General features: G+C 41.9%; 1 protein-coding gene across 1 annotated transcript; it reads left to right on the top strand.

Annotated features, from left to right (window-relative positions):
• Positions 1–621: 621 nt before the first annotated feature.
• Positions 622–26,510, top strand: LOC308700499 (uncharacterized protein; the record flags this gene model as incomplete). The annotated part of the gene is made up of 12 exons (XM_081382132.1): positions 622–1,017; positions 9,419–9,514; positions 9,625–9,855; positions 9,973–9,995; positions 10,077–10,195; positions 10,825–11,295; positions 20,476–20,879; positions 24,386–24,481; positions 24,593–24,823; positions 24,926–24,948; positions 25,030–25,148; positions 25,969–26,510. 12 exons carry the CDS (start codon positions 622–624, stop codon positions 26,508–26,510), a joined length of 2,751 nt encoding a protein of 916 aa, XP_081238258.1.
• Between the last annotated feature and the right edge of the window lie 139 nt (positions 26,511–26,649).

Genomic DNA, 26,649 nt, shown 5'->3' on the forward strand with positions numbered 1-26,649 from the left:
GCAGCCGACCCCCGTGAAGTATGGAAGGGACCATCCTGGTGGTGGTGATGGGGAGGATGGAGGGAAGAATTAGACTTGGAGGTGGTGGGGAGGATGGTGGTGAATTGGAGCGTCAGCATCTGCGAACTCAAACATGAGTAAGTACCGATCTTTTATACCACGAGTGTGATAATGTGATTGGATAGATGAAAGGTAAAGTGACGTAACAATTAAGTCTTCCCGGCAGAACTTTATGCTAAAGCTTTCATTTCTTTGTTTCCAGAATATGCTTGAAAGCACGCATAAAATAAAGATAAAACTATACATGTCAAGTCAAGTCATCTTCATTTATATAGCGCTTTTAACAATGTAGATTGTTCCAAAGCGGCTTTACAGAGATAAAAATCCAGTCCAGTCTGTCTTCAGAAACTCCACCCTCAGTCATTATTTCTGCCTTTCAGTTTTACTGAAAGCTAAAACGAGTCAGTGTCGTGAAGAACAGAGGAGGGTACTTTATATTATAGCATTTTTGTTTATTTCTGCATGAAACCAGATGAGATTTTGATTGTAATGGTTAATTAAACCAAAGTTCAGAAAGTGAAAGTAAATTGTAGATCATTGGATCTTTTACAAGACGAGGAAATGTATTCAAAATCTGTGGAAGAGCTTTCTTGTCCTGTTTGCTGTGACATCTTCAAGACTCCTGTTATTCTGTCCTGTAGTCACAGTATTTGTAAAGAGTGTTTACAACAGTTCTGGAAAACTAAGAAAACTCAGGAGTGTCCTCTCTGCAGGGGAAGATCCTCTAAAGGTAATCCTCCAGTTAATCTAGCGTTAAAAAACTTGTGTGATTCATTGATAAAGGAGAGAAATGAGAAACCTTCATCAGGATCTGAGGAGATCTGCAGTTTACACAGTGAGAAACTCAAACTCTTCTGTCTGGAGGACAAACAGCCTGTGTGTTTCGTGTGCAGAGACTCAGAGAAACACACCAATCACACATTCAGACCCATCAGTGAAGTGGTTTCATCTTACAAGGTAAGACAAATATCTCTAATTTCATATGCTGAATACAGTGCTAAACAGAGAGTATTGTTTGTGTTTACAATAGACCAGAATTTGTTTTTACTCAGATTAAATCTCTGTAACGACAAACTGATAGGAAACAAGTGCGAGTGCACAATAAGTTTATTTCGTAATAAACACTCAAGGTTGATGACAGATAACGTATTCTTCTTGACGCGATCGTCAGAGACACAGCAAACGGGAGATCGCCAGGAACACAGCAAACAGGAGATCGCAAGGAACACAGCAAACAGGAGAGCGTGACACAGGGGCTGAGACAGGCGATCCTCAGTGAGAGTGCTGGTGAAGAATCCGTGGTGAGATCGGCGATGAATAATCCAGTCCGGTACAGTGCAGTGCAGGCAAAACACGAGGGAACAAGACAGGAGCAGGCACGCAGACGGGGAATCATCAAACAACGATCTGACAAACATGAGACGAAAGACAGGGCATTAAATAGGCTGTGATAATAACAATCAGCTGTCGCTGATCAGGATGATAGGGAGATCAGTGACAACGCCCACATGAAACAATGAATGAACTAAGACACACCCACACCCTACACACACACACACGTAAACACACAGACTAGAATGAGACAGCGGATCTACCAACCGTGACAGTACCCTCCCCCCTAGGAACGCCTCCTGGCGTTCCCAGACAACCCTACCTGTCGATTGAAATCATCGATGAGGGAGTGATCCAGGATGTCTCGAGCAGGTACCCAACTCCTCTCCTCCGGACCGTAACCCTCCCAGTCCACCAAGTACTGGAACCCGCGTCCCCTCCGTCTCGAGTCCAGGATACGATGTACCGAATAAGTAGGTTCCCCATCTACGAGTCGCGGCGGGGGAGGAACCGGGGCAGGCGGATTAAGATGAGAACGAAAAACGGGTTTTATTTTGGATACATGAAAGGCGGGATGAATTCTCCTGTACGCTGGAGGAAGTTTGAGGCGGACTGTCACCGGACTAATAATTTTGGTGACAGTGAACGGTCCAATGAATTTGGGGGCAAGCTTATTAGACACGGAGCGGAGAGGAATGTTCTTAGTAGAAAGCCACACTTTTTGACCAGCGACGTATACGGGTGGCCTAGACCGGTGGCGATCGGCTTTAGCCTTAGTGCGCGCCCCCACCTGGAGCAGAGTCTCACGGGCTCTAGTCCATGTGCGGTGACACCTCTGGACGTAGGCGTGAGCGGAGGGGACCGCGACTTCGGGTTCCAGACTCGGAAAGATAGGTGGCTGGTATCCTAAGCTACATTTAAACGGAGAGAGGCCCGTGGATGACACTGGCAACGAGTTATGTGCGTACTCAACCATAGAGAGTTGTTGACTCCAGGACGAAGGATTCTTATAGACCAAACATCGCAACATTCTCTCCAGGTCTTGGTTGGCTCGCTCAGATTGACCATTGCTCTGGGGATGATAACCCGAAGACAGACTGACTGTGGCCCCTAATTATCTACAAAACTATCGCCAGAATTTGGACACAAACTGGGAACCTCTGTCAGAAACCACGTCCATCGGGAGGCCATGTAACCGAAAGACGTGATCAATGACCGTGACCGCTGTCTCCTTGGCTGAGGGTAGTTTGGGCAAGGGAATGAAATGTGCCGCCTTCGAGAACCGGTCCACTACGGTTAAAACAACCGTCATGCCATTAGAGGGCGGGAGGGCGGTGACAAAATCTAGCGCAATGTGGGACCAGGGTCTAGAAGGGACAGACAGCGGTCGAAGTAACCCATCAGGAGGTCGGTTAGACGTCTTAGCAGTGGCACAAACTGAGCAAGCCAAAACAAAATCGTGAATGTCACGAGCCATTAATGGCCACCAGAATCGTTGCTTTATTAAGTAGCTAGTGCGACTTACTCCTCGATGACAAGCCACGTTGGAGCAATGACCCCATCGAATAACGTAGGACCGTGACTCCTCCGGCACAAACAAACGATTCGGTGGGCAACCGGGCGGAGGCGTTACCCCTTCTAAGGCCGTCTTGACCTTCGACTCGACCTCCCATACGAGTGTGGAGATAACTACTTTCTCGGGTAAAATACAATCGGGAGCAACCGGGCGTTCGGATGGATCAAAAATACGAGATAATGAATCGGGTTTGATGTTCTTGGAACCCGGGCGGTACGAGAGAGTAAAATCAAAACGTCCGAAAAAAAGTGCCCTCCGAGCCTGTCTGGAGTTGAGTCTTTTGGCAGATCTAATATATTCTACGTTCTTGTGATCGGTCCAAACGATAAAAGGTACCCCCGACCCTTCTAACCAATGACGCCACTCCTCCAACGCTAACTTGACGGCCAACAACTCCCTGTTACCAATGTCATAGTTACGTTCGGCAGGTGATAAACGATGGGAGAAAAACGCGCAAGGATGCATCTTGTCATCTGAGGACGCTGGGATAGAACTGCTCCTACCCCCACCTCTGATGCGTCGACCTCCACCACGAACTGACGTGTGGAATCAGGGGCGACAAGGATGGGAGCCGAAACGAAGTGACTCTTGAGGTTGGAGAACACAGCCTCGGCTGTGTCCGACCACCTGAACGTCGTTCTGGGGGAGGTCAAGGCAGTCAGAGGTGCGGCTAGCTGGCTGAAATTGCGAATGAAACGCTGATAGAAATTGGCAAACCCCAGAAACCGCTGTAGGGCCTTACGGGAATCTGGACTTGGCCAATCCATCACAGCCTTAAAGATGAACTGAACTGGAATTTTGAGTAAAGGTGATATAACAGATGCATTTTATTTATTCTCATTGGTACAATTTTTAAAGTGGCAGAATTTGTTAAAAGGGTATGTTGAAAATGTTGTTGTTGTTACACGGGCGCCGCCATCTTGGATTTCAACATTCGGCAACGTCACTGGAATGGTAAGCTACTCCGTTGCTAACCAACACTAGCAGAGCAGCCATTGCATGCAGCCCCTGGATTTCGAGTCCGTAGTGAGCATTTTTTAGCGACAGACTATTTAGAGAGTTGTACTTTCAATACAACCGGTTCACTGGTGAGGGTTAGGCTAAACCTGAGGCTATTCCGTCAATGTTAAACTTTTCAGGCTGTAGTACAGGGCAGACCGATAGACCAATGGCAAGTACTAACACCACCGATGCTATCTATGTAACCGCAGAGACAGGGCGCTGAAACGCTCACGTCAAGGCAGAGGACAGAGAAGAATGTTAACTGTTATCATGATAGCAAGCTAAGCAAAGGGCTGGATGTAACGTTGTCACATACACAAACCATATTGTGTTCAATATAGCTTTATAGCCTTCAACAAAACTGAGACACTCATTCATTGAAATTGAGTAACAAAATCAAGCTATATACCAAACGATCCAACCTAGGGAAAGAGCTAGCAGCTAACGTAAACACGTTGGAAGCACTTTTGTCAAACTCCACAAGCTAGCCACCACTCCGACCATATAAACAGTATAAATCATGACTCCTCTCGATAATAATGCGTTTACTAGCTGCTAATAAAACCACAGCAGGTCTGTAAACAGATTCCAATGTCCTACCCACCCTGAAGCTAGCTGATGTCCATCGTCTCAGGGTACATTGTTGATACAGATGAGTTCAGTTTTTTTTTTTTTTTTTTTACGTTTCTTCATTCGGATCCATTTGCGATCCATTCCATTCTGAATAAACAAACAACGCAGTTTACATGCTTCATCCTTGTTGCATTATTCTCTAAGATAATAATTAATAAATGCACGCACAATTATCATTAACTTGATAAATGTTGCAGTCAGATATGTTTTATGCACAAACAAATGCCTTTCAACGTACACAATTCAGAAGTAAATGAATATGCAGCAATTTGTACAAATAGAGAGTCTGTAAGCCTACTATACGTGTTGTAGCCATTAAATAAGCTCATTTAGTTTCATTAAAATATTTTTTTTTTTTTTATTATTATTATTTTTTTCATCTATGTTGAATATAAAAAAGTTAACAGCATGAGTAAGATAGGATGCGCAATATATCGAGAGATATGGAGCGGGTCAGACATGATTTTGACCACTTAATTAATACTGCATTGTAGAAAGCCTTTCTTTAAAGTGAATTTCGTTTTGTATAAATTGTATCTTAATTTTAATATTTTTTTCATCAACCAGTTGCCATTATAATCATTATAATTATAATTATATAATCATGGAGACATTATAATCATGGAGGCGTCCGCGCGTCCACTTGCATTGCACGTGAACTGGAGCACATCTCATCCTAACTTAACCGAAACTCAGTGTATGCCTTACACACATGAGAAATATAGAAAGCTTGAAATGTCTTTAAACGAAACAATTCAAAACGAAAATAAATAGGCTACTCTCTGATTATGTAATGATGTGCATTTCTCTCTGTAGGCGCGTTCACTACGGAGATGGCGATCGTCAGCTTAATCTTTGCAGCCGACACTGTTTATTAATATAAATAAATGCATGCGCATCACCGGATTTACAAATGCACATCTTGCTTGTTGCACACACACATATTATGTAGGCTACATATTACGAAATAACGAGATATTATGTTGAAATAATTAGGCTAATTATTAATTATCATTATTAATAATAAATCTATAAGAATATTTGATTGAATGCTGAATGTTGCTTGTTCAATTGAATACAATTAATAAAGTATTAATTGTATTCAATTGAACAAGCAACATTCAGCATTCAATCAAATATTCTTATAGATTTATTATTAATAATTGTGATAATTAAAATAATTGATTATTAAATATTAAGTGGCCTATGTTTGCTCATTTATTAATACTATTTGTATATATCTAGCACCTGCGTTAAAAAATTATCTGGCGCCGCCCCTGGTTATAACGGCCCACGTATTAAAAAAAATGGTAGGTTTAAATCGGGCTTGGGTTCATAATTACAGTTAATGACTGTGTCAGGCCGGGCGTGTGGTGGTAGTCAGATACCCATGCCATTAAAATGACTCATTTTCGTCTGTGTATAGGACCTGCAGCTGCAGCTGCCTATATACCTTCGCAGGTTCTACCATGCCGGTGACGTCATCGGAATTGCCAGCGTTCTTATACTAACAAATGCAATTTTTGTGTTGCTTAAAAAAGAGCTATATTGATATTTTTAATTCAAATTTTTTGTGTAATTTACTTTTAATTGTCATAAACAACACATTATCAACTTTGATTATTTCAGTTCAGTTCATCTTTAACCTTGTCAGGATCCATGCGCATTCCCTCAGAAGAGACGATGTATCCTAAAAAAGAGACAGACTGTGCATGAAATTCACATTTCTCCGCCTTGACAAAAAGCCCATTCTCTAGCAGCCTCTGAAGCACTCGTCTGACGTGCTGAACGTGTTCCTGGAGAGACGAAGAAAAAATCAATATGTCATCCAGGTAGACATATATGAACTGATCAACCATGTCTCTCAACACGTCATTGACGAGTGCGTGAAAAACCGCTGGGGAGTTGGAAAGCCCAAAAGGCATAACCAAATATTCAAAGTGCCCCCTGGGGGTATTAAATGCGGTTTTCCATTCATCCCCCTTCCTGATGCGAACCAAATGATAGGCATTACGTAAATCCAATTTTGTGAAAATGGATGCTCCCTGCAACCTCTCGAAAGCTGAAGACATCAACGGCAAAGGATAGGTGTTCTTTACCGTGATGTTGTTCAGCTCCCGGTAATCAATACAAGGTCGCAGAGAACCATCCTTCTTACCCACAAAAAAAAAATCCCGCCCCCGCGGGAGAAGAGGAAGGTCGAATGAATCCGGCTGCTAAAGAATCAGAAATATATTTCTCCATGGCCTCTCTCTCAGGTACCGAAAGAGAGTAAAGTTTGCCTTTAGACGGAGACTTACCTGGCACTAAATCTATTGCACAGTCATAGGGACGATAGCCCGAGACTTACTGAACACTTCCTTCAGGTCCAGATACTCCGCAGGCACGTTTGATACATCAGCTGCCTTCTCCTGTAACACAGAAACAGACACAGACGGACAGGCAGAAACAAGACAAGACTCGTGACAGGACACGCTCCACATGGAAATAGTGTTGGAGCCCCAATCCACATGAGGATTGTGTTTGACGAGCCAAGGGTGACCCAACACCACCGGGGCGACAGGGGAGTCCATAAGGAGGAAGGGAATAGTCTAAACGTGGTTGCCAGAGGTGATGAGGGTTATGGGACCAGTGGAGAGAGAGATGTTGGGGAGCTGTTGGCCATTTAGAGCACTGACCGAGATCTGATGAGGAAGAGACGAGATGGGAAGGTGAAGTTTGTGTGCTAAGTGAATGTCCATGAAATTCCCCTCGGCCCCGGAGTCCACAAGTGCCTGGCAGGTGTGCCTGCTGTTGGCCCATCTCAGCCTAACCGGAAGGAGAGTGGATGGTGAGGACTTCCCGGTGGAGATCCCACCCGATAGTAGCCTCAACTTTACTACCGGGCTTGCTCTTTTACCGGGCACGAGTGTAAGAAGTGTCCGCGGCCGCCGCAGTAAAGGCAGAGTCCTTGGGACCTCCGCCTTTCTCTCTCCTCCCGGGTAAGCCGGGCTCTCCCTACCTGCATGGGCTCGGGATCGTTGGTGGGTCCGACCGTGCTTTCCTCCAGGCTGCCCCTCGGCCCAACACTGCCATGGATGTGGATGGGATGGAGGTGTTGGTCCAGCTGGTTGATGCGGGCATCCACCTGCAGAGCCAGGTCGATGAGCCCGTTGAGCCGAGGAGGCAGGTCCAGCAGGTAGATCTCGCGTTGCACACGGTCGGACAGCCCATGCAGGAACATATCCCACTGTGCCTCCTCGTTCCACTTGCACTCCGCCGCCAGGGTCCGAAACTCAATCGAGTATTCCGCCACCGAAGAGCTTCCCTGTTTCAGGTCGGCTAATTTTCTGGTGCATGGAACGAGGCGCAGCATAGGTCTTGGTTCTCCCACACCGCTGTTCCCCACAACGCTGCTCTCCCCTTCAGCAACGTAAGGACGAAAGCCACCTTGGAATTCTCAGTCTCAAATGTCTTCGGCTGTAGAGCAAAATGCATAGAACACATTGTGAGAAACGCTCTGCAAAAGTTCGGCTCACCAGCATAACTTTCAGGGACAGGTAGTCGTGGTTCTGGACGATCTCTGACGTCTGGCACGACGAGGGGAACAGGCGGTGTGGGCGGCACAGTGGGAGGGCTCAGCAGTTGGATTTGCTGAGTGAGCCCGGACACCTGTGTCACGAGCGCTGGAACTGCGCGTGCGGTGTTAGAGATACTCTCCTGTTGCTGATCCATCCTGGCGATACTGTGGTCCACAAAATCCTTGAAGGACTCCGTGCTCGCTGCTTCCATGCTGGGTCAGATCGTTCTGTAACGACAAACTGATAGGAAACAAGTGCGAGTGCACAATAAGTTTATTTCGTAATAAACACTCAAGGTTGATGACAGATAATGTATTCTTCTTGACACGATCGTCAGATACACAGCAAACGGGAGATCGCCAGGAACACAGCAAACAGGAGAGCGTGACACAGGGGCTGAGACAGGCGATCCTCAGTGAGAGTGCTGGTGAAGAATCCGTGGTGAGATCGGCGGTGAAGAATCCGTGGTGAGATCGGCAATGAATAATCCAGTCCGGTACAGTGCAGTGCAGGCAAAACACGAGGGAACAAGACAGGAGCAGGCAGGCAGACGGGGAATCATCAAACAACGATCTGACAAACATGAGATGAAAGACAGGGCATTAAATAGGCTGTGATAATAACAATCAGCTGTCGCTGATCAGGATGATAGGGAGATCAGTGACAACGCCCACATGAAACAATGAATGAACTAAGACACACCCACACCCTACACACACACACACGTAAACACACAGACTAGAATGAGACAGCGGATCTACCAACCGTGACAATCTCTGACTTTCTACTGATATAAAATTCTACACAAAACTTCAACCTTCTGATGTTCAAATCTTCTTGAATGTAACAGCATTGGCACAAAACATAGAAAATAGAAATGTCATGTTTTATTAATATTTTTTCATTAATAATATGCGATTTATTACAAGACACACCAAAAAGTGATTAATACTAGCATTATTTCACCCTCAGTATTTGTATTTGCACAACCACTAATTTATAAATGCATGGATATAATAATTAAGAATTGGCCATTGCAAAAAACACATTTGTTTAATGAAAACAATGATTTCTTGATGTTCATCCTTTCCAAATTAAATAATTAAAAAATATATCTCCTGCCATTTTCAGACACAAATGCTTCCATGAGAATGACCCATTCAACATATAATATAACAATAAAAACATCCAAACATACAATGTTTAAAGCTCTTAGAGCTGCATAAGTTTCACAGATTTTCATCTTAACCTGTAGGAGGAATTTAATACAGCACTGACGTCCTTACAAAACAAGCTCAAACATGGAGAAGAAATGAAGAAAAAGTGTGATAAAACAATTAAACACATCAAGGTGAGGATATAAAGAGTTAAATACTCAACATTCACACACAGAGTTTATTATTGACTAGTGGAGTGTGTGCTCATACAGCGCTGACTGAAGTGAATGTGATTTGATTTCAGTCTCAAGCTGAGCACACAGAGCGTCAGATTAAAGAAGAGTTTGAGAAGCTTCATCAGTTTCTCAGAGACGAAGAAGAAGCTACAATCACTGCACTGAGAGAGGAAGAGGAGCAGAAGAAGCAGAGGATGAAGGAGAAGCTGGAGGAGATGAACACACACATCTCAGCTCTTTCACACACAATCAGAGACATGGAGGAGATGATGAAAGACAATGACGTCTCATTTATAAAGGTGACAAATCAATCTGGCTTCATTCTCTGTGCATAAAACAACTTGTATAGAGAGACTCATTGACACTGAGAGTGTTTGATAAGATATTAAAATGTTTTCAAACTCTATATTTTCCAGAACTTTAAGGCCTCAATGGAAAGGTGAGTGAGCTGCTCGTATCTCTTCTCTCAGTGGATCTGAACTCAAATTCACTGCAGTTCTGACTCCTGAATGTTCCTCAGAGTCCAGATCTCACAGCCGGATCCACGGATGAGTTCTGGAGCTTTGATTCATGTGTCGCGTTATCTGGGTAACCTGCCGTTCAGAGTCTGGAAGAAGATGCTGGAAACTGTCCAACACAGTGAGTCTCAGCAGATTTGATGTTTTATATTGATTATCTTTGAACTGATTATGTAATTGGCATGATACATTTCCCTGACATAATAAATTGTAAACATTTGATTTTATTCTAACTGACTCTGACATTATTTTCTCAAAATAGTCAAACATTCGCTCACATTTAATGATGCACAGATATCATTAAAACCTTTTCATTTATGGAGTCAGATGAAATAACGAGAAAATACATATGAGAAAATGTATTTCATTCAATCAAAATACGTTGCCATGAGAAAAGACAGAGACCTTCAGCCGCTGATTGGATGCCTCCGTTGGGCCGATTGAGTGCGGGCTTACAATAATCACTTGAATTTCTAAGTGAATCTGAACTGAATTTCAGAAAATCATCAGATCATACAGCGAACTCATAATGAAAAGTCTATTCCTCATCGTTTATGTTTATGTATTAGGATACAATAGTGTTGATTGAATACTGATATTAAACATAAAGCCTCAATCCATTCTGACAGTAACTGAGAGACCATTGTTATGAGTTATGATCTCTTTCAACAAAATCTTTATATGTGTTTTACATTTACATTTCTAATACATAATATTTCATCCTGTAATCTGATGTTATTCTCTTTGCAGCTCCGTTGACTCTGGATCCAAACACAGCAGGTCCTTCTCTCACACTCTCTGCTGATCTGACCAGTGTGTCGTACAGTGTTGGAGATAAAACACTTCCTGATAATCCAGAGAGGTTTGTCAGGTATCCAATTGTCCTGGGATCTGAGGGCTTTAACTCAGGAACACACTGCTGGGATATGGAGGTTGGAGACAATACATACTGGAATCTTGGAATAACCACAGCATCAAACCAAAGGAAGGGAAAGGATTTCTTTGACTCTAATGTCTGGCGTGTGCGATACATGGACAGCGAATACATGTCAGAATCCCCAGAGAAACCCGCCACTTCCTTAACTGTTATACAGAAGCTTCAGCGTGTGAGAGTTCAGCTGGACTATAACAGAGGAACAGTATCATTCTCTGATCCTGTAACTAACACACATTTACTCACATTCACATCCACCTTCAACGACACAGTCTTTCCATTCTTATGTAATTTCTGCACAACTCCTCTGAGGATCTTACCAGTTAAACTCTTTATTACAGCAGAAAATCACAGTTAAATCTGATTCTGCTTCTAGATTAATTCAGTTTTGCAAATTATGCTTCAATAACAACACTGTAATAAAAGCATCTTATTCATCAATCACACTTCAATGTAAAATAACACAAAATATTTACACTCAGGACCTTAAGGACAAAAAATATCCCCATTGAAAACTACATTTCTTTTTTTTAATCCCAGGGCCATTTAACAAACAAACATTTTACATTTTTATTCTGTTGGTAAAGATGCAAAATTTAAATTTGGACTTTTTCACAAGATGGCGGCATTTTCTCAGGTTTGGCCTATAAAGCAAATACTCGCTTTATTCATGTTTTCTTCTTCTGCATATTTGCATATCAATTGTATAAATGTTGCAGTTATAATTCATGTGGATGTCAGTGTGGTTTGTATGCATGTACTTGAAAAATGGTCTGTGTGTGTGTGTGTGTGTGTGTGTGTGTGTGTGTGTGTGTTGCAAGGAAAAATTCCTTGAGTTCTGGAGCTTATAATGCACTAACAAACACACATCCATTTCCTGACTTATATTCAAGAACACATTCCAATAGGTTCCCACAATGGATGGGCAGAAAAGGAAGGAAGAATGTTAACATGAATGCACACTTGTGGTAAAACACAATTCCCATGAGTTAATACAATGTAGTATTGAAAGTACATTGTTTTATGATTTATGCCTGTCACATGTTTTACATTGTTATATGATTTACGTATGCTTTACATTGTCATATGATTTGTTAGTCACATGGTTTTACTTCCTCTGGGAAAAACCCTAGCATAGACACAGGAACTGATGTAACCAGCGTTCCTATATATACGAGTGCTTTTTGTAAAGGGACGTCCCGCGTGACGTCACGCCACTTGGAGCAGCCATCTTGACGGAATAGAAAATGCTAAACCGCCGGTGATACTACAACTCGTCGCGAAATATTCCTATCATGCCCGAGCGATGCTGTGCAGTTGGATACGATCGGATACGTGATCATACAAAAGGAATATCTTTCAGGACACAGGACCTTATTACAGAACATAGGGCCTAATTATATGAACGCGTTACCACCGCATTAGCACCAAAAACATTTTTATTTTTTTTATTTTAGAGAATAATTGCATAACCTATTCGATATTCTATAGTAATTCTATAATTAAATAAACTAATCGAATATTCCTCTCAAAGCGCAGAGCGGTATAGGCTTAATGTGGAATACGCGTCTTTATGTGGAATTTATTAAACAAACTTTTTTTTTTAAATAGATTTAACTTTATTATATTATTTAAGTTTCCAATATTTACTGATATTTATTTCAATGCTTTACAGGCTTTAGTGTGTTGCTTCTTTGACGGAATTGCTCAAATAAACACTTTTTTGCTCAAATAAACACTACATTTTTATTTCAATTTTCAAAACAACCCCCCAACCACCGCAGGTAGTTGGTCCATTACCACCGCAGTGGTAAAAAACTGCCACCGTCACAGCCCTATAACCCGAAAGTAAAACAGATAATTTTATAATTAGCCTAATAGATCCATTGCCGCTGAGTAGCTGTCGGATGTATTCCGTCAAAATGGCTGACACGCGACTGGGAGATCCCTATAAGAGTGTTGCGTTTTTGATTTTGATGTCGTTGCAGCCCTGAAGAGAATATAGTTCATCTTCAGTATACTTTTTACTAGAATCCTTTGACTGATATTGCTCTGCTGTATTTCTTAACTTGACAAACTCAGACGAGAACAAGTTAACCATATATACCGCTTGAACAGCATATAAGGTAATTAGCCATTGTAAATCCTTTTTCAGGACTGCCCTGAAAAGGATAGAGCTGAAAGTATTATAATCTGTAACCTTTTGTTTTGTTTGATACAAACCTTTTATTGTTTTATTGTATAACCAGTATTTTAATCTTTTGTATAAATACATTTTATTTTTTAAAGACAAGTAGGCCTACTGTTTCTTCATACTTCAGCTCATAGAAGGCAATTCTATAAAAATATTACCAGAGCATTATAAGTGTAGCTTATACTACAACTATTCTTCAAAGAATCCTTGGACAAGATTCTGCCGGAGGTAAGGATACATTTTGATCCATATGCATAACTTATTGATTTGTCATTTGCATACGTCATGTTAATCGCAACTCCGTTCTTTTTCCATGAGCTGCAACATAGGTTTAAATGTAGTGAAGACAAGCTCTTCTTTGGCAATGGTGTGTATGCGGTGTTAAATTTGACGTATAATTAGCTCTGCCAGTAGAGCACAACGACCAGCAGCATTCTGCCGATTAAAAGCCTTAATAATCGAACCTGATGAACCTGATTTGTTTGCCACTTGTCCCTGCATTTTTTGCTTGGCACTTGGGCCTTGGCACTCTATTGCTATTAATATGCTGTATTAATCTTAGTTAATAAAAATACAGCTGTTCATTGTTTGTTCATGTCACTTGGGACACAGCTAAGATGTGTCTTGTTTTTGTTTAAAAAAGCAGCCATATCTGTCGGTTTCATTCCTTCCCTCAGTTCCCTGTTGATGATGAAGTTCGACGGAAATGGATTCGGGCTATCCGGCGGGATGTTACTGATCTTGTGATAATCTTTTCTCCTTCTCATGTCACCATTCACTAACGCGCCATTGTGTGTGTGTGACGCTCCAAATGTTAATTTTATTTTCTTTAGCCTTTTTGCCTTTGATTTATGTATTATGAAGTAGCTCCCCCTCTTTGTTTTTGTTTTGTTGTTGTTGTTGTTGTTTCTGCTTGGTTAATACTTTTTTGTATATTGACAACATTTGTACATTTATACGCATATATTTATATTATATACGAGAGTTTTGTATGTTGCTTTTTTTTTATAAATAAATTCACTAACGCGCCAGTTTAAGTTCAACTTTATTAAGATCCCTTGCGGGTAATTTGTATGCAGCATAGTAGAAATATAAAATATATACCACAATATAAAACAAAATAAATAAGAACACACAACAGTAGGCTACATATACATTTAAAATACTAATATATACCATTCTGAGTATTTAACAATCTGATTGCACAAGGGACAAAATAATATTTGTATCAATTGTTTTTCATCTTTTGTAGTCTAGCGAGAGCAGAATAGAGAACTTTGAGTGCAAAAAAGGTCACTACCTAAGAGCATGATTAAGGACATAACTGTTGAATAAAACTGACAGACTTCTTTTTTTGGTATTCACACCAAAACGCAGTTTATTGTCAATAATAGTCCTAAATATTTATAACTTTCCACACACTCCACCTTCTCACAATAGTCATATCTTTGGTCGGTAACACTTTAAAATACGGATCCTTCGTTAATGAATAACTACACAGGAACAAATGAGTAACACAATGTTAACAATCTAGTAACTACAATTAACTAACAAGTAACTCTGATTAACGAATTAGTAAGTAATAGCACACAGATTTAAGTGGTAGTTCACTATTAACTAATCAATAACTACTATTTTTTTAATACTTCCCAGAGAACTACTGAATTTTTTTACAGATTTAAGTGGTAGTTCACTAATAACTAATCAATAACTAAAAAATTTTAATACTTCCCAGAGAAATAATGAAAAAAATTCACAATTCATGCAAAACCTAATAACTAATGCAGGAAAAATTACTAGCACTAGATTAACATTACTGCTAGATACTGTACACTAATTATCAATATGTAATAGCGTAGCAGACTTATGATTTGGGAAAGCTGTCAATAATTAGCCTATGCACTGCTGTCTTTTAGAGAACTATTCATAAACTAAATAATTTTTAAGAATTGTTTTTATAAATGCACTTGTCTGGAACACTTACCCTGGGGCCGATTTTCCGGCATTCCTCTGGACTGGCTGTCACAGTGTCTGGTTTGTGTCTCGTTTTCACGGTGTCCTTCACATTGACTACAATTCCCAGCATTCTGTCTGTCACTTATCACTGTTCATTACACTCAGCTGTTGCCCGTAATCATTGTCCCAGCTGTTCATTGTTAGTCCTGTTAGATCTGTGTGTATTTATTCTCTGCCTGTTTCTGTATGTGTACGGAGTCGTTAATTTGTGTCACCACACTTCTTGTCTGTTTATACCCGTTCTTGTTTGGATTGCTTCTCTGGATTTTTGACCTCTGCATGGATTACAACGATGTTGGATTGCCCTCTTAATAAATTACTGCACTTGGATTTTCCTGCTTCCCGTGTGCATCCGTGACAGAACGACTCCGTCACCATAAATCCAGCGGTAATTTTCATTTTTTATTATTTTTTGTAGGATCTCGTCCCCAGTTACTATGTGGATTCCACGTAGCGAACTTTCTCCCGCAGAGAGAGAGAAGGGCATCTCTTTACTAGAGTATTTTTCTAGATGTGCACAAAGGCATGAGGAAATCAGGATAGCTGAAGCTTCACCACGGGTCTCAACGGGCGCTGGGACTTCGTCGATGGTTTCGTCCAGTTCAGAGACGGTACACATCCGTCAGAAGGGAAGAAGGAGGAGGAGACCTGCGTCGGCCCAGTCAGAGACTGTCCGCGTCCCGTCTGCCCAGTCAGAGACTGTCCACGTCACGTCTGCCCAGTCAGAGACTGTTCACATTCCGTCTGCCCAGCCGGAGACTGTTCACATTCCGTCTGCCCAGCCGGAGACTGTTCACGTCACGTCTGCCCAGTCAGAGACTGTTCACATTCCGTCTGCCCAGCCGGAGACTGTCCACGTCACGTCTGCCCAGTCAGAGACTGTTCACATTCCGTCTGCCCAGCCGGAGACTGTCCACGTCACGTCTGCCCAGTCAGAGACTGTTCACATTCCGTCTGCCCAGCCGGAGACTGTTCACGTCACGTCTGCCCAGTCAGAGACTGTTCACATTCCGTCTGCCCAGCCGGAGACTGTTCACGTCACGTCTGCCCAGTCAGAGACTGTTCACATTCCGTTTCGTGTGGCTGCCAAGGCTATGATGGATTATTTGGAGCGTCTGACTCGGATCCTGGACATGCCAGTGTCCGTTCCTGAGCCGGAGCCAGTGTCCGTTCCTGAGCCGGAGCCAGTGTCCGTTCCTGAGCCGGAGCCAGTGTCCGTTCCTGAGCCGGAGCCAGTGTCCGTTCCTGAGCCGGAGCCGGTGGTGCCAGTTCCAGTGCCGGAGCCGGTGGTGCCAGTTCCAGTGCCCGAGCCGGTGGTGCCAGTTCCAGTGCCCGAGTCGGTGGTGCCTGTTCCTGAGCCAGTTCCAGTGCCCGAGCCGGTGGTGCCAGTTCCAGTGCCCGAGCCGGTGGTGCCAGTTCCAGTGCCCGAGCCGATGGTGCCAGTTCCAGTGCCCGAGCCGGTGGTATCTGTTCCTAAACCGGTGGTATCTGTTCCTAAACCGGTGGTGTCTGAGCCGGTGGCGTCTGTTCCTGAGCCGGTGGCGTCTGTTCCAGTTCCTGAGCCGCCGGTGGTGTCTGTTCCTGAACCTGAGCCGGTGGTGTCTGTTCCTGAGCCGGTGGTATCTGTTCCTAAACCGGTGGTGTCTGAGCCGGTGGCGTCTGTTCCTGAGCCGGTGGGGTCTGTTCCAGTTCCTGAGCCGCCGGTGGTGTCTGTTCCAGTTCCTGAGCCGCCGGTGGTGTCTGTTACAGTTCCTGAGCCGCCGGTGGTGTCTGTTCCTGAACCTGAGCCGGTGGTGTCTGTTCCTGAGCCTGCGCCGGTGGTGTCTGTTCCTGAGCCGGTGGTGTCTGTTCCTGAGCCGGTGGTGTCTGTTCCAGTTCCTGCGCCGGTGGGGTCTGTTCCAGTTCCTGCGCCGGTGGTGTCTGTTCCAGTTCCTGCGCTGGTGGTGTCTGTTCCAGTTTCTGCGCCACCGTGGCCGCCCGAGGGGTCGTCTCCGCCGTGGCCGCCCGAGGGGTCGTCCCCGCCTTGGCCGCCCGAAGGACCTGCCCCGTCCCGGTCGCCTGCACAACCGGATCCGCCCTGGCCGCCCGAGGGAAAGTCTCCGCCCTGGCCGCCCGAGGGGTCGTCTCCGCCTTGGCCGCCCGAAGGACCTGCCCCGTCCCGGTCGCCTGCACAGCCGGATCCGCCGTGGCCACCCGAGGGGTTGTCTCCGCCGTGGCCCCCCGAAGGGTCGTCTCCGCCTTGGCCGCCCGAAGGACCTGCCCCGTCCCGGTCGCCTGCACAGCTGGATCCGCCCTGGCCGCCCGAGGGAAAGTCTCCGCCCTGGCCACCCGAGGGAAAGTCTCCGCCCTGGCCGCTCGAGGGACTGTCGTCTCCGCCCTGGCCGCCATATGAACTGTCACTCCCTGTCCCCGTTTCCCTCCATGGACCTGGCCCGCCTTCCCTCCCCCTGATCCTCCACCATTCCACCTCCCTCCTGAACTCTTGTGTTGTGTTTTAGTGTTATCATGGAGCGTCTGGTAGCCGCTCCGTAGAGGGGGGGTTATGTCACAGTGTCTGGTTTGTGTCTCGTTTTCACGGTGTCCTTCACATTGACTACAATTCCCAGCATTCTGTCTGTCACTTATCACTGTTCATTACACTCAGCTGTTGCCCGTAATCATTGTCCCAGCTGTTCATTGTTAGTCCTGTTAGACCTGTGTGTATTTATTCTCTGCCTGTTTCTGTATGTGTACGGAGTCGTTAATTTGTGTCACCACACTTCTTGTCTGTTTATACCCGTTCTTGTTTGGATTGCTTCTCTGGATTTTTGACCTCTGCATGGATTACAACGATGTTGGATTGCCCTCTTAATAAATTACTGCACTTGGATTTTCCTGCTTCCCGTGTGCATCCGTGACACTGGCTTTGAATAACTTGACTCATCATGGTGAGTACTGGAACATACTGAGTCATCAGCCATCCAAATACCAGTTATTTTATTATTTAACCTACCTCTCAAAATTGTTTTTATGTATGTCTCTTTGTTCATATGTATATATATATATATATATAAATATGTGTGTGTGTATATATATCCTGTGAATGATTAGATGATTCTACCCTTTCGGGTTGGCTCTTCATTAGTAACTACAGCATGGAATCATGATAACTAGTAATGACTCAAGTGTTAATGCATACTTTTATAGGACTTACAAATTATTTGGATCCGTATTCTAAAGTGAAGATCATGTTAACTAACTAGTAATGACTCAAGTGTTAATGCATACTTTTATAGGACTTACAAATTATTTGGATCCGTATTCTAAAGTGAAGATCATGTTAACTAACTAGTAATGACTCAAGTGTTACTACATACCCCTATAGGAACTACTAATTATTTGGATCCGTATTCTAAAGTGAAGATGATGTTAACTAACTAGTAATGACTCAAGTGTCTCAAATGACTCAAGCTATAATAAAATAACTGGTATTTGGATGGCTGATGACTCAGTATGTTCCAGTGCTCACCATGATGAGTCTAGTTATTCAAAGCCAGTCCAGAGGAATGCCGGAAAATCGGCCACAGGGTAAGTGTTCCAGACAAGTGCATTTATAAAAACAATTATTAAAAATTATTTAGTTTATGAATAGTTCTCTAAAAGACAGCAGTGCATAGGCTAATTATTGACAGCTTTCCCAAATCATAAGTCTGCTACGCTATTACATATTTATAATTAGTGTACAGTATCTAGCAGTAATGTTAATCTAGTGCTAGTAATTTGTCCTGCATTAGTTATTAATTAGTTTTGCATGAATTGTGAATTTTTTTCATTATTTCTCTGGGAAGTATTGAAAAATAGTAGTTATTGATTAGTTATTAGTGAACTACCACTTAAATCTGTGTGCTATTACTTACTAATTCGTTAATCAGAGTTACTTGTTAGTTAATTGTAGTTACTAGATTGTTAATATTGTGTTACTCATTTGTTCCTGTGTAGTTATTCATTAACGAAGGATCCGTATTTTAAAGTGTTACCGACAATTTAAAAAATTTTCAAGTTGTAAAGACTCTGATCCATTTTCTCTTGCCCGGGTATGTTTTTCTGATATGTTGATGCTTGACAGGAACTTCCACAACGATTACATATTTCCGGTTATTGTGAGAAAGGTCTATAGGCTGACAGACAAGACATAGCAGGATACTTTCGATATGAAACAAAGTCTCAGCCTTCAAATTTTGTATGTTTTATTACGAAAAAAATGACAAATCAAAAATTGTACAAATCAATTGAAGAGTTCAGATGCAAAAGCCTCTAAGTGCCATCAGAAATTTTCTTCGAGAATGATCATTTTTATCAAGCTTGTATATTTAAGTTCAGTAATTTCACTTAAATGACAATAATTGTCTCTTAGAGGCTTTTGCATCTGAACTCTTCAATTATTAATTAACCTTTAATAATAATGTACCAGCTGACAGAGTTCACTGTGCAGTTTACCACATTAGATTTTTCTCCATGAGAAAAATTTACATATTTATCCAAATGAATAGATATTGAATCGAAATCGATTCACAAACTCGATGCTCACTCCAAGCTGAACTGGAAGATGGTGATGCAAGTTTTCCTACCGGCTTAAAAAAAAAAAAAATAAAACATAAAAAAATGGCAGAAATAGGAAGAGTAGTATGCTAGTATGATGTTCTGAAGTCAGCAACTGCTACCATCCATGTCCCCCCCACCCACACACACACACACACACACACACACACACACACACACACAATGACGGTCTATCTCTAAATATATATATAAACTTATTTTGTTTTATAGTATTAAATTCTTTTATAATGTTTTTTTTTATGCTACAGACTCTCACTTGATTCTTTATTCAGTTCTTTGTTTCCAGAATATGCTTGAAAGCACGCATAAAATAAAGATAAAACTATACATGTCAAGTTATCTTCATTTATATAGCGCTCAATGTAGATTGTTCCAAAGCGGCTTTACAGTGATAAAAATCCAGTCTATACATCCAGTCTGTCTTTCTGAAACTCCACCCTCTTACAAAACCTAAAAGGAAGTGAGTCATTAATTCTGCCTTTCAGCTTTACTGAAAGCTAAAACGAGTCAGTGTTGTGAAGAACAGAGGAGGACACTTTAAATTATAGCATTTTTGTTTATTTCTGAATGAAACCAGATGAGATTTTGATTGTAATGGTTAATTAAACCAAAGTTCAGAAAGTTAAAGTAAATTGTAGATCATTGGATCTTTTACAAGACGAGGAAATGGATTCAAAATCTGTGGAAGAGCTTTCTTGTCCTGTTTGCTGTGACATCTTCAAGACTCCTGTTATTCTGTCCTGTAGTCACAGTATTTGTAAAGAGTGTTTACAACAGTTCTGGAAAACTAAGAAAACTCAGGAGTGTCCTCTCTGCAGGAGAAGATCCTCTAGAAGTGAACCTCCAGTTAATCTAGCGTTAAAAAACTTGTGTGATTCATTGATAAAGGAGGGAAATGAGAAACGTTCATCAGGATCTGAGGAGATCTGCAGTTTACACAGTGAGAAACTCAAACTCTTCTGTCTGGAGGACAAACAGCCTGTGTGTTTAGTGTGTATAGACTCAGAGAAACACACCAATCACACATTTAGACCCATCAGTGAAGTGCTTTCATCTTACAAGGTAAGACAAATATCTCTAATTTCATATGCTGAATACAGTGCTAAACATAGAGTATTATTTGTGTTTAAAATAGACCAGTATTTATTTTTACTCAGACTAAATCTCTGACTTTCTACTGATATAAAATTTAGCATCCTCAATGTCTTGACTTCATGCTGACCGAGTTTGGTGGGGATTGGATGAATTCCCTAGGACATCAAATTCCACAGCATTCCTTTCCAAACAACCCATAATAGCCGACTTCCTGTTGGGCTGGCGTAAAACTTAGAGCACGAAAGTTATTACTTGAATCCCTCACTATAGCAAAACCGTTTGAGATGTTTAATATCCCTTCTCAATTTAGCATCTTTAATGTATTTTCATCATGTTGAAAAAGTTTGGTGTGAATAAAATAAACCAGTTAGGAGTAGCTAAAAACTCTGAAATATCCAAAAAAATCCACATTCCCATACACAAAAGAAATATATTTGAAATATTTTTGGAATATATGCAAATATTTGAAATTGGCCCAATAAATATATTTTAGTTAAATATATGTAAATCTATTTTTTTGAAAATATATTTTAGTTAAATATGTGAATATATTTATGTCAATATATTTACTAACAACATATATGTTCATATATGTTTTAACTTTTGCAAATTGTTTTATTTGAAATTTAAAAAGTTTTCAATTTTATTTTTATTGAATTATTTTTACAGAATTAAATAGTTATTTAATAGTGTGAGTATGCAGTGTTAGTGTCAGGATACAGGCACGGAGACAGAGGTAAGTGAATCCAAACACAGCTTTATTCAAATAGACAATAGTGCAAGGTGAGTATTCAGTGAGTTCAAGTGCACATGGTGGCACTGGGAACCTCGTCGGAGAGACCCCCTAGCAGGTATACTGCGCCCCCCCCAAATTTTAATGGGGAACTTGACAGTTACAAAGATTGGCTTTCGGCGTTCAGGACTGGACTCCTTGTACTCAGGGCTAGACAGGACTGGCGCAGGATCAACGGGCTCTGGCGCAGGATCAACGGGCTGGGCTGGGCAGGACCAGTGACAAAGAGGGCTCTGAGCTGGGCAGGACCAGCAGATTGGAAAACTCGGGGCTGGACGGGACCAGCATATCAGGAAACTCGGGGCTGGACGGGACCAGCAGGGAAAACGCCCTTGGGAAGACTGGCTCTGGCTCGAAGACTGGCTCTGGCTCTTGCTCGAAGACTGGCTCTGGCTCTTGCTCGAAGACTGGCTCTGGCTCTTGCTCGAAGACTGGCTCTGGCTCTTGCTCGAAGACTGGCTCTGGCTCTTGCTCGAAGACTGGCTCTGGCTCTTGCTCGAAGACTGGCTCTGGCTCTTGCTCGAAGACTGGCTCTGGCTCTTGCTCGAAGACTGGCTCTGGCTCTTGCTCGAAGACTGGCTCTGGCTCTTGCTCGAAGACTGGCTCTGGCTCTTGCTCGACAGGGCAGGCGACTTCTTTAGTCGGAACTGGACTCGGAACTGGTTCTGGCTCATCTGGGCCGATGAGAGGGAGATCAGAGAAGTCATCATCCCTGGAGATAGGTTCGGTTGTGCAGATGACTGGCTCAGGTTCTGGTTTTACTGGACTGATGAGATGAGGATCGGGGCTGGACGCGAAGATCTGGCTGGACGTGGATCGTCTCTGGCTGGGCAGGCATGACGTCTTCCACAGTGAGTGAAGAACCACACACCCACAAAGTGCGGTCAATGAACTCCATGAATAGTCCAACATCAGTATCTGGGCGAGAGGATCTTCCATCTTTTAAGATCCTCTCCATCCCAATTTACATCCTGAAACCAACTTACGTCCTGAAAGAGAACTAGGTAGAACTCCACATACTCCTCCAGAGTCCGATCACCCTGGAAGAGCATAGTGGATTCCGTGGGGTTTGCGGAAGCACCGTCTTTGGGCTGTGTAGGATCCATAGCTGTATTGGTCAAGCCTTCTGTCAGGATACAGGCACGGAGACAGAGGTAAGTGAATCCAAACACAGCTTTATTCAAATAGACAAGAGTGCAAGGTGAGTATTCAGTGAGTTCAAGTGCAGATTCGGTGAAGATCACTCGGTGCGGGGCAGACAGCAGGTAAGCATGTTAACTTCAGGTTTGTTGATATCAAGTCGTCACTGTTCATTAATACTTGTCTTTTCTCTTTCAGATGCAGTTGATAGCAAGCAAGCTTGGAGGAAACATCGGAAGCTCGGGAGAACACAGGATCACAGGTAACATGAATCGAACAGGATTTCTGGAGACATCAGAACAATGACACAGAGGTTAGTGTTTCACAGGTAAGTATACATTACATCTTGGAATCTTGATGCATCAGCGTCTCAGGAGACAATGGATTATAGTCTGTTCCTGTTGGAGGCTTGACGTTGAACTGAGGCTGTGGAGAGTATTTTTTAGAGCTTGCTGATGAGGCTGCTGATTGTGAACAGGTGCAGGTGATTATACTCAGGGAAGAGTCATTGCAGGTGCGCAAAAGAGGATCCCGGGGAATGTAGTGCAGAGATAGACGGTGAACGTGACAGTTAGACACTGAGTTCTATCTATTGTTTAAGTGAACTTCACTCGAGTGTCACTGTTATACTTGCATCATAAATATTGTGCATATTTTTAATATTTAAATGACTTCAGGAAAGATGTCAATAAAACACAACAATAAATCTAATAATTGCACTTAGTGTTAGGTAAGTGCCACCTAATATGGCCTAATAGTCCTAGGAAAGCAACTATCCGTCATTTTACATTGCAGTCATTTAAATGTAAGTACAGTATTTATTATAGCTGTGTGTCATAATACAGTAGTGAAATATGGTAGCCTACTGTTGTGTATAGGGGAAAAGGTAGAGGAATTACTATGATCAAAATACATTTTCAACCCTTCTTTAGCAAGCTAAACATTTTATGACCATATATTTTGTCATATATTTTACATTACATGTTATAAATGTAAATATATTTCACACTTAACATCATATATTTTTGTTATATTTCAGAATATATTTCAAAATGATAAATATAAGTGAACAACAATGCAAATATATTTCAATGTATTTGGAATATATGCCACATATATTTTTGACACTTTAAAATATATTTCAATATATTTTTTTTCTGTATGGGTTCAAACCAAAATATCTGACTTCCTGTTGCTCGGAGCTAATGACTGTAAATTAGAATTGAAGGCCCAAACTTTGACCTTCTGATGTTCAAATCTTCTTGAATGTAACAGCATTGGCACGAAACATTGAAAATAGAAATGTCATGGGTTATTAATATTTTTTCATTAATAATATGTGATTAATTACAAGACACACCAAAATGTGATTGATACTAACATACTTTCTCTTTCTGTATTTGTATTTGCACAACCACAAAATTACAACTGCATGGATATAATAATTAAGAATTGGCCATTGCAAAAAAAAAAAAAAACATAAAATGTTTAAACCTCTTAGAGCTGCATAAGTTTCACAGATTTTCATCTTAACCTGTAGGAGGAATTTAATACAGCACTGACGTCCTTACAAAACAAGCTCAAACATGGAGAAGAAATGAAGAAAAAGTGTGATAAAACTATTAAACACATCAAGGTGAGGATATAAAGAGTTAATACTCAACATTCACACACAGAGTTTATTATTGACATTAGTGGAGTGTGTGTTCATACAGCGCTGACTGAAGTGAATGTGATTTGATTTCAGTCTCAAGCTGAGCACACAGAGCGTCAGATTAAAGAAGAGTTTGAGAAGCTTCATCAGTTTCTCAGAGACGAAGAAGAAGCTACAATCACTGCACTGAGAGAGGAAGAGGAGCAGAAGAAGCAGAGGATGAAGGAGAAGATGGAGGAGATGAACACACACATCTCAGCTCTTTCACACACAATCAGAGACATGGAGGAGATGATGAAAGACAATGACGTCTCGTTTCTAAAGGTGACAAATCTTTGTGCATAAAACAACTTGTATAGAGAGACTCATTGACAATAAGAGTGTTTGATAAGATATTAAAATGTTTTCAAACTCTATTTTTTCCAGAACTTTAAAGTCACGATGGAAAGGTAAGTGAGCTGCTCGTATCTCTTCTCTCAGTGGTTCTGAACTCAAATTCACTGCAGTTCTGACTCCTGAATGTTCCTCAGAGTCCAGATCTCACAGCCGGATCCACGGATGAGTTCTGGAGCTTTGATTCATGTGTCGCGTTATCTGGGTAACCTGCCGTTCAGAGTCTGGAAGAAGATGCTGGAAACTGTCCAACACAGTGAGTCTCAGCAGATTTGACACCAGTGCAGAAGATAGTTCAGTTATAAACACACACAACATCAACATTTGATAGAAATATATTTAACAATTACTTGAATTTCTAAGTGAATCTGAACTGTATTTCAGAAAATCATCAGATCATACAGCGAACTCATAATTAAAAGTCTATTCCTCATAATCTATATTTATGTATTACGATACAATAGTTAGGGTGACCATACGTCCTGTTTAACCAGGACATGTCTGGCCAGGATTTCGAGATCGCCCAAAATGCCCGGGATTCGGCTTTTGCTTTCTACAGTCACCATTCATTATGTTTACATTATTACATTATTTGACACTGACACATACGTGCCAGCTTTGCAGGTCATGCATCTGCTTCACACGGATCCCGATCGAGACGAAAACACAGGAATTTTCATAGCAATGCTAAAACGCACATCAACCGATCACTTGTTTAGCGTTCATATAAACACTACATTCAGATTCACCAATCGGAATTAATTCAGTCCTACTGAATCAAAAGTTGTGCATGTAAACAAAATGAATGGCGTCGAGAAAGCAAAAGCCGTATCCCGGATATTTTGGGCGATCTCTAAATCCCGGCCGGACATGTCCTGGAATATGGTCACCCTAACAATAGTGTTTATTGATGATATTAAAAATGAAGCCTCAATCAATTCTGACAGTAACTGAGAGACCATTGTTAAGATAACGTCATTTATGATTTCTTTCAAAAAAGTCTTTATTTGTGTTTTACATTTATATTTCTAATACATCATATTTCATCCTGTAATCTGATGTTATTCTCTTTGCAGCTCCGTTGACTCTGGATCCAAACACAGCAAATCCTCGTCTCACACTCTCTGCTGATCTGACCAGTGTGTTGTACAGTCGTGTAGGTAAAACACTTCCTGATAATCCAGAGAGGATTGATGAGTATGCATGTGTCCTGGGATCTGAGGGCTTTAACTCAGGAACACACTGCTGGGATGTGGAGGTTGGAGACAATACACTCTGGATTCTTGGAATAACCACAGCATCAAACCAAAGGAAGGGAGATTTCTTTGACTCTAATGTCTGGCGTGTGCGATACATGAACAGCAAATACACCTCACAATCCCCAGAGCAACCCGTCACTGTCTTAACTGTTAAACAGAAGCTTCAGCGTGTGAGAGTTCAGCTGGACTATGACAGAGGAACAGTGTCATTCTCTGATCCTGTAACTAACACACATTTACTCACATTCACATCCACCTTCAATGACACAGTCTTTCCATTCTTATATAATCGCTGCACAACTTCTCCTCTGAGGATCTTACCAGTTAAACTGTTAATATCAGCAGAAAATCACAGTTAAATCTGATTCTGCTTCTAGATTAATTCAGTTTTGCAAATTATGCTTCAATAGCAACACTGTAATCAAAGGGTCTCACTGATCAATCACACTTATATGTAAAATTTAGAGCCAACTTAACCCTTGTGTGTCCTTAAGGACA

Source organism: Scardinius erythrophthalmus, assembly GCF_964197995.2.
Source record: "Scardinius erythrophthalmus genome assembly, chromosome: 13".
Taxonomy (NCBI): Eukaryota; Metazoa; Chordata; class Actinopteri; order Cypriniformes; family Leuciscidae; genus Scardinius; species Scardinius erythrophthalmus.